The sequence below is a fragment of the Leptidea sinapis genome, chromosome 13 (assembly GCF_905404315.1).
Source record: "Leptidea sinapis chromosome 13, ilLepSina1.1, whole genome shotgun sequence".
Classification (NCBI taxonomy): domain Eukaryota; kingdom Metazoa; phylum Arthropoda; class Insecta; order Lepidoptera; family Pieridae; genus Leptidea; species Leptidea sinapis.
Window position 1 is genome coordinate 10,898,956 of NC_066277.1, and position 12,428 is coordinate 10,911,383.

Sequence of the window (12,428 nt, forward strand, 5' to 3'; positions counted from 1 at the left end):
CGGACGTCATTTTATTAATAATATGTACTTGTAATAAGATTTGATAATAAAACATAATAATGTTCGTTTCAGTGTCAATTGCTGGCATCGTTCTGGTAGTGCTCGGCACATTCCTGTGCACGTGGGCCGGTGTGGGGACGGTCGGCTAGCACCCTATACATACACACATACGTGTTGAATCTGTTTTGTAGATAATAATATATGCTGTTGGCCTCTTTGTTCTAGATTTTACGCTCAATCAAACTAAACTTTATGATGCTGTAGGCACTATAAATATACTGAAATGTTAAATTACGTTGTCGAATGTTTCCACTAGGTACTAATAATGGTGAATATGCTGCAGTTAATTTCTTCTGAAGGCCAATTGTTTTGTTTTCCTGCGCATTGAAAATATATTATTAGGAAGGTACTATTTACTGTATACTTATATAAAACTCACACAGTAAACGTGTAGCAAAAGCTCCGCTTACGAAATATTATTTTCTAATAAAATATGATGACAATTCAAATAAAACTTTTTCTTTTAAGTTAAGTTGAAGTAGCTTTGGTGGCGGCGGAAAGAGTGGACTGTATATTAATATTTATTGACAGCACAATGTAACAGTGTGGTCGTATGCGGAAATATTAGAAATGAGTGTCGCTAATGTGAGTTGAGGCGCAACTCGTTCGACATAGCACTGTAGGGACGGTGGTAGTTGTCTCCCCTCTCCGCCGGCTCCCCGCTGTTGTCTGGCTAGACGACCGGTTTATCGGCCGCAACTTAGGCGGCTCCAACAAGCAAAGTTCTCGTTACTTGAAAAATGTATACAAATTCCGTATTTGGCTTGATTTATAGATAAATAGTCTCGTCCACACACAACGGGTCTCCCTTTTCCTTCAGTCGCCTCTCCTCTCACACTCTTTCTGGACCAGTCTGGCATAATGTTGGTTGAGATATCTTTTCGTGCTGATGTCACAAAGCTGTCACATCACGTTTACAAGTTCACTAGAGAACATAATATTATTTGAGACAAATAAACGGAAAAATGTTATACACACATCATTATTTGCTTATTAAGAAATGAAATAAGTTTATTCGTATATACTTATCATATTTGCTTTAATTTAATCCCACTCAAGATTTCGATACAATATTTGACTTGCGTCTGGTAACAATAGTTTATTATTGCTGATAAAATCACAAACACAATATTTACTGTTTAAGCTCCTAATATTTGTATTGTTTTGAAATTAATTGTTGTATATTCTTTAAGAATTTAAACACAGTAGTTGTGGTACCATGTGAAATACAATCAGCACAAATGAGTAAGTAAATAAAGGTGAGGGGGTTATTCCGTCTATTGAAACACTGACGTGTCCACACTGACGGATGTCACAACAATTATTTTATGATTGCGTTCGAGGTAATTTGTAGCCTCGTTTGCTCAAAAACTTCCGAAGATTTCTGCAAATGTGAACAATATGAATTGGAAGAAGCGTTAAGAATGAAGTTACAAATGCCAAATGGGTAAAATTCTCGTTCACCATTTCTCTTCTAGCTCACATGTATTTCTAAATCTACACGACATACTAGAGTGCTACGTGGGGAATGTTGAACCCATTTAAATCCGTGTTATTGACAACATAATCAGTGTGTCAGTTAGTGTCAGTTTAGAGCGGTGTCTCGTCCTCGCATAATAATGCGTTATTAGTCATATAATATAAAAAAATATTAAAATGTGTGACACTCGCGTTAATAAAGACGATAAACACTACGTGGGCTGACTGACAGTTTGTCTTTTTGTGTTATGAGCCAACACGTGTCTTATTTCCTCGTCCGTCTTATCTTTGGTCTCCGGCATGACGTAACACAGTATGACCCCGAGGACGTTAATGAATCCGTAGCAGATGAACGTGCCGTGCAAGCCGAGAGTGTCCGCCAGGGGGCCGTAAGCGAACAGTTGTGTGGCGACCACCAGCCACGCGTACATCACGATGCTGCCCATGACTTTGGCACGGACCTGGAATTAAATACCCTTTCTTAATTAATGGACACAATTGACACAAATTAATCTAATTCCTATCATACGGAGGGACTTGTATTAAATATGATAACGAAAAACACCTGTCAGTCGGAACCAACGGTTCATATTCATTATAGGTATGATTGTTTGCTACCGCCGGGATTAAAACCCGGAACCCCACAGCATGGAGGGCAGCGGCACCGCTAGCTGTAGAGGTGCTCAATAAAATATATGCGAGGTTACACTTAATTGACAATTGGATTGACACGGAACAAACATTGTGACAGGACAGGAAAACCAATAGAGCCCGCGTAGTAGAAGTATAGCCGCGACTCATGGTCTCAACACGCAACCCTGTGGCGCGTGTTATAGAGGAATTAATACTTAAGGTTGCCTCCCATCAATCGCCATCCCAAGAAATCGCCAAAATAGCACAGAGTTGAAACCATTTCTTGACGATGTTTATACAGGTAATATTTTTACAAAAAATAATTGTATATCTACAGAATATGAAGAGAAAATTAATTTTTTCCTTACATTTTTATTTTTTATAAACAGTGCAAAAACATCATCAAAATACCCCCTAACTTTTGCAGTAGGAGCCATGCTAATTATTCAATCTAGATGAAAATTGTACGAAACGAGTTTTGTAAAGAAAATTGTATTATGTTTGTAATAAACTATAAATGCTTCTAATTCTGAATTAAAACTATGGCGATCTTATACGGGAGAGGTAACCTAGCTCTGCTCGATTCCTCAAGGCCGTTGGCTCGTTCCCCAGCCTTAATAGTGTCCCGTCAAGACTCTGATTTACAGGCAGTTTGCAGTCATTGCCCATGATATTCACCTCTAGAATAAAATCTTTGTTGGTTTTGTGCAATCACGTAACGCTACGATTTCAATTGCACTTTTAATTCAACTGCTGTGGTCTGTGGAACCAAGATTGTTTACTTTAAAGATCAAAATCGAATTTCACAATAAAAAATAAAATAAATTAGTTCGAATCCCAGTAGGTGAAATATTTGATAATATTATGATGAATATGGGGGTCAATCAACTATTCTTTGTTCCTATTCATGTCCTCATTACAAAAAAATAGAAATCTCCAAAATATGCAAAAAGTTTTAATATTTTATTACTGTAAAGTGAAGCTAGAATAGATAGCTGTATGATCTAATATAAATTTGACCGAATCCATAACAAATACTTTTATTTTAGTGGTAACTTAGGGGATCTCATTACTTTCTCCATATAAAATCTCAGTGTCCCCACAGGCTGTGCTGTAAATTTTTATCGCATTGTTTCAAAAACTTTATATAGAAGCATGCCATTAAAGGCTAATATTATTAATCTACAATAGTTTTCCCTTTTATATCTAATAAATCGTAATAGAATTAAACGGAATAATATATTTTTATTAATTTTACAATTCTTGTCCCCAGCTTAGTACTAAAACCAATGTCCCTTCAGTGACCGTCCTTTTATTACGTACATCAAGTCATAGATGGCTCTAGTTGTGGTTAGTCGAAGCATTGTCTTACTAGTACTCGTGTCACATGATTCCGCCTTTTTGTTTTTTAAATCAGTGACCACTAGTTGCCCGCATGGCGTGTGATGACGTATATGTGTTTATTCGGTGTCCCCAAAGTTTCAACGTAAAAATTGGTAAGTACTCTTTAATACAGTGCAATAATTTTCATGGATTACATTAAATACGTCTGTATTTCGTTTGTAAATAATCAATTCTATATTATTCTTGAGAAAAAGGAATACGAATAAGTTATAACGTTTAAGTCTCCTCCGTTACCGGTCACTTGAGTTACTGTAAATGGTAACTTAGAAGACCAAATGGTAACTATGTGGACATTTATCGTTGTACTATTCGAAATTGTTCTATTTACACCCGCTTGTGCGAAGACGGGGTTGATCGCTAGTAAACACAAATATTTTTGTTACAGACATATAAACGTGGCTCTTACAGCCGCTGAAAAGCAAAAACGGTATAGGGAAAAATTAAAAAAAGATGAGCGAAAATATGAAGAAACTAAAAAAAAGCAAAGAACACACGATCACAAAAATAAAAGACTGATTAAAGATTTATCTGCTAAGGAGAAAAGTAATGCACGGGTCATTTGGAAGCTCCGGAAACGTCAACAACGTCAACGCAAAAGAGTGCTTGACAATATAATTAATAATACACCTCCTGGATCTCCTGCACCGCCAGAATTTGACAATGCGCAAATATTGCCCCGAAACCAAATAATAGTTTCACCTACTGTGAGTTTTTCCAGTTCAACTTTAAGTCCAAGTATAAGTAGACCAAAGAGAGGAAGAAAAGCGGTAAGAAGAGATAGAACTAAATTATACATAGAAAACCAAAAGCTTCAAAACGAAAACGAAAAACTTAAACTCAAATATGAAAAATACAAGAAAAGGTTTCACCGAATTAAAAAGAAAAACCAAGAAGAACTTAAAAACAAAGATTCATCAGAAAAGAAATATAAAATTTAACAAGCGCGATTAGTCAAAGATATAAGAATGTTAAAAAAATGTCTGAAAAACGATTATTTAAACGAATATTCGTTGGCTCTACAGTACGTCAATCGAGAGTAAAGAAACAGTTGTTGAAGGATAGCTTAAATTTAGTAGGAACAATGAGATTGAGTTTAAATCCAAATAAAGCTAAGACAGATTTACAAAAAAAAATTAAGATTTTTTTTCAGCGTGATGATGTATCGAGAAACACAGCAGGTAAGAAAGAAACAGTCACGAAAAATAAACATTAAGTTCAAAAGAGATATCTTTTGGATACTATGAAGAATCTCTTTAAAACTTTTAAGGTTGAAAATCAAGATATAACATGTTCCTATTTTTATTTTACTAAAAATCGGCCCTGGTATGTAATCGTGTAATATAATCGTGTAATATAATCGTGTAATATAATCGTGTAATATAATCTAATATGTATCGATGGACGTGAGATGTGCCTGTGTAAAATTCATTCCAACATATTGTATAAGGCAATCGCGTTACATGGTAAACAGATACTGAAAACAAAAGATTTGAGTCAAATAATAATGCACACTGTTTGTGATTCTACAAATAAAGACTGCATGTATGGATCTTGTCATGAATGTAAAGAAAAGAAAATGAACTACGACGAAACAAAGATTAAAGGTAAAGTATACTTTAGTGAATGGACTAGGAAAGAGGACAGATATACTAAAGAAGGAAAACAGATGAAATCTGTTAAAAATGTGAAAGAAACCAAAGAAGTAGATATACAAGATTTCGAAATAGAGCTGATCCTACTGAAAAAGCATGTATACAATATGAAAACCCAATACAAAAACTTTAGACGTTGCATAGACGAAATGCAACTACACGAAGCCACCATTCTAGCAGATTTTAGTGAAAACTACAACTGTAAGTATAAGGAAGAAGTGCATGCACATCATTTTGGAGGATCTAGACAGCAACTTTCTCTCCACACGGTTATGGTTTACATGGTCGATTTAGACAAAAAAATTATTGCTGAATCTTTTTGTACCGTATCGTCTCATAATCTACATCAGCCTGCTGCTATTTGGGCACATTTACATCCTATCTTGCGAAATATCCAATTGAGGTTCCCTGAAGTAAAAACTCTTCATATTTTTAGTGATGGTCCATTCCCACAATATAGGTAAAAACAAAACTTTTATTTAGCTTGTACAAAACCCTTTGAGTATGACTTTGAAGCGGTGACCTGGTCATTTTTCGAAGCCGGCCACGGTAAAGGACCCGCTGATGGCATTGGTGGTTTTTTAAAACGAACAGCAGACGGTATTGTTGCCAGAGGGAAAGACATTTCAAACATCGAGCAATTCGTTGATGCTTTGCAGGAAACGAGCAAGATTGTACTGTATATTATAACTAAAGAAGATATCGAAAATATATCAAAATAACTTCCAACTAACATTACAAGATTGCAAGGAACATTGTACGTGCACCAAGTATTCACTTCCAAATACGGTGAATTAATGCACCGTACATTGAGTTGTTTTTGCGAACGAGGATTTTGCAGGTGTTTAGAACCTAAAATTTACCATCCTATTTCTCTGGCATCAACAGCAACTGCTGGCGCATCAGTCAACAATGATACTGCGATAGTGATTCCTTCATCACCTACGGATTTAGCAGATGGTGTTGCATCTGATAATATCGTTCATACTCGTTCATCTTCTATGTCTTCTGATGACGATGTTCCTCTTAACAGAATTAAGTCAAGGTGTTCTGCAACTGCAGTAACTACTGCCAGCAAACCGTTAGCAGAAATAAACTACACAGACTTAGCCAAGAACACGGATAAACGACAATCTGTTTACGATATGGTTTATGGCTGCATGGATGCATCTGATGAAGAAAATCAGCCTACGACTTCTGGGAATAATAAAATGCTGCCAAGCACCGGAGATTTCCTTTTAGTAAAAGTTCACGCTGGTAAGAATAAAACTTATACTTACGCAAGCCTTGCACAAAGTGATCTCGATGATGATGGCGAGATTAAAGTGATATTTCTTCGGGCTTACAAGGGTGCGACTAAGTTTAAATTAGACGAAAAAGATATAACGTTTGTTGAATTTGATGATATTCTAAAAATTTTACCTAAACCAATACAGATAATTAAGAATGGAAAACTCTATTATAATTTTCAAGAACAATTAGACATTTTTGAAAAATAATTTATAATTACTCATTGTTATAATGGTAATATTAAATGGCTTGTACTGACTTGTACAAATTAGAAGACTGATATTAAAGAAACAGTTGATTAAGATTTTAGTGTATACTTACATTATTTTGTTTTTATGAGAAAAGTATAATTATTAATTAATAGTAAACCTTTATTATATTGATCTCGTTACTAAAGTAAAGAAAATACGGAGATGTTTAAATAGTACAAAGATTATCTTGATATTGCTACTAAAGTGATTCAAATTACATAAGAGGATAAAAATGTTGATTTCTTTATTATTTTTTTAATTTTTGATTTAAAAGTTCATTATAATATGTTATGTATCCATAATAATGTTGGTAGTAAATAAGCTAATTTTGAGTAATATACTAATATGTCTATTAAGTTACCAAAATGTCTCTTAAGTTACTGAGTTGTCCCCAAAATTTGAAAAGGTTCATTCCAAATAAATCTTTGAAAAACTGTTTTCTTACATCAAAATTATATTTACGAGAATTGGCAAAGTAATGACTTTACACATCTTGAAAGCTAGTATTGTACATTAGTGATTTTAGACTTGAATATTAAAAATCATTTCTCAAAACATTCTAAAGTAACTTAAGAGACACAATAACATTGTTTAAGTTTGTTATTATCTTAAATCTTCTTCCGATAACTAATTTGTTGGGTACATATTATTTAGAACTACTTAATAAACTGATTTGCTAACAACATGTAACTGTTTTATTCGAATTAAAACCATGTACCTGTAAGTAACACAAGGGACGAAAAACGTGGACAACAACATTTAAAATTTAAAATAAACCGCTATATTATTTAAAACTTGCGCTGCTGATAGCTTGGTTTCAATTTTCAATATCCTTACTATCCATTGCTTAGGTAGAGTTTTCGATTGATTTACACTTTTATTTTTTTATTTATATATTGAATTGAATTGTTTGTGTACAGAGAATAGTTGATTGACCCATGGATGTTTGTTTCCGATTTGTAGATGTTTATATGTATGTTTAAGTAAGTATATGGTATTAAATATATCGTATCGATACTTGTACCCATAGTACATACAGGCTATGCCTAGTTTGGGGTAAGATAGTTTGTGTAAAAGTGTGTCAATATTATTATTTCTATAAATAAAAAAGTGAGACATACGTACCTGAAAATTGAACATCTCAGTTGAAATGATATAGGGCAGGGGCCGCACACTCCCCGCGTACATCGCCGAGGCCACCATCATGGATGTGATCGGCAGCCAGCCCGGCACCATGTAGCCATGCTGCTGCACTAACATGGCAACACCCAGTGCTGTTAGAGCGAGTGCCGAGAAGAAGAAACCGGCAGCTAACAAAACCTTCAGAAAAGACAAAAATTATATCTAGTAGGTAACTAAAAATATAACATGAGCACTTTCATGGATGTTTCCAGAACAGTGAACGAAATATATGCACGACTCAGTTGTCGACAGTGAATAAACAGAACAGGAAAGAGGAAGTAGGGTGGGTGAGTGTGTACAACTCGATAACGGAACAATTCACAATGGATGCCCGTAGTTTACGAGCCGCTATCGCTTCCATAGTTGTTCACAGTATTACAAGTTTACAGGGAATACATAAACTGTGAGTAAGTACACTGGTGGACGAAAGAATTGTATCGAAACTGAGCTCAGTATGGAGTGGGACTTACAGCTAGCCCTCTTAGAGTACATGGTACTCTTGAAATACTCACCCTCCGTCCAAATCTTTCAGCGATGCCAGTCAGTGATAACGATGCAATGATCATCACGATGGGAAAGCTAATAGTCTGTAACTCTGGACTTATGTCAAATACATTGCCGGTCGAGGACAAAATGGCGGACGCGTAAGTTAGAATTGCGAACGCTCCGTTCCACGCGTGAACAGTGAAAGTAGCAAGCATGATGATGAGTCCTCGTCGCCAGGATTTGTCTCTTACTGTAAGCAGAAAATTGAAATTGACACATTAAACATGCCATAGACCAGCAATTAAAATTGAAGTACCTAAGTTAAAGACACTCTCAAACCCATGTTTACTTACGAATAGTTCTAATTCCGATCTTGGATATAGACTTGAATTCTTCTTCTTGTTTTTGCATTTCATCTATTTCATTCACAACAATCTTGTCATCTTTTGTTACACCCCTCAGGAAAGCAACTGTTTTGTAAGCTTCCTGAAATTCAAATATTCAAATCACATGAGATTTAATTCATTCAACGAATCCAATGAGGGAATGATCCGATCCACAAGTCGCGGAACCAGTTTTTCAGCTCTCGAAGACAAGAAGAATGCAAGTTTATTCGGTAACAGACGTCCACGCTCGTTTTTATCATCAGAGTTATAATATTATATTCATGCATATTTAAAGTGTATCTCTTTTATTTATGTACTGAATAGAGAGTATCCCGAGACCTGATTCATAGACAACTTTATTCTCTTGTTATAACAGCGGAATATGATTTAAATTAGAATAGAAATGTACGTGACATTTCTTTTATATTATTATATGCATTAGGAAAATATTAGTGATCAATGTTATGAGTTATCTTAAGTTTAAATTCATAATTTGTTATTCTCCATACATAATGCATCCAAAGCCCAACCGCCCGGTTGAGAGTTAGGTGCTATACGCGTCCTCCAATGAAGAATCGACTGTACCCTCAACTGAACGATCGTGCTACGAAAAACCCTGCTTCAACCAATTTGACTTAGATAATTATGGATTTCCGCATTCAATATTTTTTTTAAATTAGTAAATAATACCGGCTGTTGCTATGTATAATTTTAAATTAAGTTTATAGTCTAACATAAACTTACGTCAATCTTTCCTCTCTTCACCAAATAAGCGGGCGCTTCGGGCGCGCTGATCATCAAAACTGCCATTGCAATTGGAAAAGCGAGAAATATCCATAATATTGTGAAATATTCAAAGAATGCTCCAATGAGGTAGATTATCAAGAATCCAGTGAACTGCATCACAACTTGGAGCGACCCCAGCTTTCCGATCATGTTCGACTGGCTGATCTCTCGAGTGTAGATCGTGCATGTTGTGAAAACCCCGCTGGCGCAGATACCAGCGGCAGACCTGGCTATCAAGAGTACTACCACGTTTGGGAACATTATTCTCATGAGTATGGACAACTAGAAAATATAAAATAATTTATTAGGTACAATATTCTATATCGTAACAGTTTAGGACGAACATAATATTTAGTTAAGTTATGTTATAGACTTTGTGAATTATCTTATAATGTGGACGCTGTAGGCTGACTGAGTATTGATAATTATTTTAAGAAACCAATCTTCAAAACAAAAGGAGTGTATTATATTAGTATAAACCAGTTTTATTTACATTTTGTGTACATAACTCACCGCTTGTGGAATAGTAATAGCAAAGATTATCCACTTCCGTCCATATTTGTCCACTAGGTAGGAGTACAGAGGGACGGTAACTGCCGATGAGATAGCCGAGACGCTGGCGCACACTGATATGGTTGAACTGGAGAGCGGGGACCCCAGCGGAGAGTGTTCCGACTGGAGCGTCTTTGTTATTGGAGACAACCACCCTGCTTCCATGCCGTACAGCATGAATCCTATGGAAGCTGACGTGAAAGAATGCAAACGTTAATATTGTTTACGTTTTGTGCAGCGGGAACTTGAATAAAAAGGATGTGTCTTTCATGTTGACAAAGCCGACACCAATTCGTGCCCCGGTCTCTCAACTTCTTCTTTTAATCTCATCAGTTGTTGGCAGTAGGGATCCGAATCGATGGTTCTGACCGGCGTTAAAAGCTTATCATCAACAATACCCTTCCGAACACTCCTTACACACAGCATCACCTTATTGCGACTCAACCCGGGTTTCCACAGTCTGTGGAGCCTGACCGAACTTTGACCACAATCTTTTAGAGACGTTTTTGTCGTCCGTGATCCACTATTCATCACAAGTTCATGGCAATCTCTTCAATGGTTCGGTTTGATTATGTCTCTATATGAAATCGCAAATGAGAACACGATTCATTAGGTTTCCTTCAGAGAGCGTGTAACACATAAGTATCGAACTTTTTTCAAATAGGTTAAAACTGTTTATTAATCAACTACTACACAAATTTTATTTAACTATAAATTTACAAATTAATCAACTACTAGTCCTTCAGCTATGTATAATTGCTGATAAGTCGATCATGTTCCACTTTTCAAAAATGGCGTCCATTTATCCGTAACAGGACGACCAGAGCGAGATAAATTTCCGGATTGTATACTTAAGATTGCTTGCTAAACACACAAAAAAAAAGGTCGGAATATTAGTTCTCAAGCGAAGGTCAAGCCAAATTGACTTCGGTCCGGCACCTAATATGAGGTATTGCTTTCATCCCAGGTCTGGTGCACTTCAGGATACTGAAGATCGCCCCACTTGACTGCGTGCAACACACATCTGCTGGGATTGTCGCGGATTGTGAACGGCTCCATCACATGGATTGTGTAGAGCTTCATTGTGTCTTGCTCGGGACAAGTTGTCCCGCTTTTCACGAAAAGTGTTCAGAAGAGCAGTTAGACCTTATTACTGCCGCCAGAATCTATCTTGACACGCCACAAACTTGGTTAATATCATATCCTCACCATCTGTATGTGTTGCGTGCCTCCACAGTGCGGTTTTCAAGGAAATTCCGGCACGTACAACCAAACTGTAGAATGAGCTTGCTAGCGCGAAGTTTACACTTGGATACCTTAAAAAAGGGCATATAAATTCCTAAATAGCCTGCAAGCTCCTGTGTTTCCTCTAGTGTTGCAGCTTAATATGAGCGGTTGTGATCACTTAACATCGGTTGATCCACGCACTCCTCTTCCATACAAAAACTGGAATAAAAATAAAGAGAGAGAGAGAACCTATGATTGGTACAATACTGTATAATATGATACATTACAAATATTTATACCTAAGAAAAAATTACGGAAATAGGTATCTGTGTGACATTCGATAATACTACTGTTACCTACATTCTTCGGTAATGCGCTCTACTTCACAACTTCTCGTGCGTATTACAAACTCGTGGAATGATTATTTTATAATTGAAGCGGTATGAAGTGGTTGCCACCGCGCGTTGTTAAGTATCTGAATAACATGATTTTTAATAATATTCTGAAGATAATACCGAAAACTCGCACTTTATTATTTGATGTATTTAGATCGGTATTTTACAGACCTTTAGTACCGTTTACCTCCCAAAGCCACTGTAACCCAAACTGCATAATGGTTCATCGGTCCTACCTGTGTTGTGAGCATGCGCTGACAATCTTTCAGCTTTTATAAAATAACGCAGGTCTGGGGTCCACGGGCTCTTAGACCAGCTGTACAGAAACTTCATAGTTTATAACACAAAATATTTATCTTACCAATGCTTGCATATATCCACTGATAGTACGTATGTCCATGCTTTTCCTCAGCCATATTTATTATCATATATAAGAACTAACTTATAGATACTAAGTTCTTTGTTAAAACTTGAGTTAATTAAAATTATTTTTACTTCTTGCGAGAACTGCCTACTGTAAAGCAATCATGATGTAATACGGAAAGAAACTGACACAATGAAATTGTAAAGTAATCATGTAAACAATATTTAATTTAACATTTACACTGAAGTCATCTGTTTTAATTGATAATAAAGTATGTGATA

At 36.0% G+C, this 12,428-nt stretch overlaps 1 protein-coding gene across 5 annotated transcripts; it reads right to left on the minus strand.

The window, feature by feature from the left end:
* Positions 1-1,070: 1,070 nt before the first annotated feature.
* LOC126967414 (facilitated trehalose transporter Tret1-2 homolog) lies at positions 1,071-12,334 on the minus strand. 5 transcript variants are annotated; one of them, XM_050811869.1, is made up of 8 exons: positions 12,145-12,326; positions 11,371-11,477; positions 10,123-10,352; positions 9,568-9,891; positions 8,791-8,923; positions 8,464-8,687; positions 7,895-8,089; positions 1,071-2,000 (listed from the first exon to the last, which is right to left on the minus strand). In XM_050811869.1, exons 3-8 carry the CDS (start codon positions 10,336-10,338, stop codon positions 1,752-1,754), a joined length of 1,341 nt encoding a protein of 446 aa, XP_050667826.1. In that variant the 5' UTR covers positions 10,339-10,352; positions 11,371-11,477; positions 12,145-12,326; the 3' UTR covers positions 1,071-1,751. The 5 variants fall into 5 exon arrangements, with proteins under 5 accessions (XP_050667826.1, XP_050667825.1, XP_050667824.1 ...); XM_050811868.1 differs by lacking the exon at positions 11,371-11,477 and having other exon boundaries at positions 12,145-12,334; XM_050811867.1 differs by lacking the exons at positions 11,371-11,477; positions 12,145-12,326 and adding an exon at positions 12,020-12,039.
* Between the last annotated feature and the right edge of the window lie 94 nt (positions 12,335-12,428).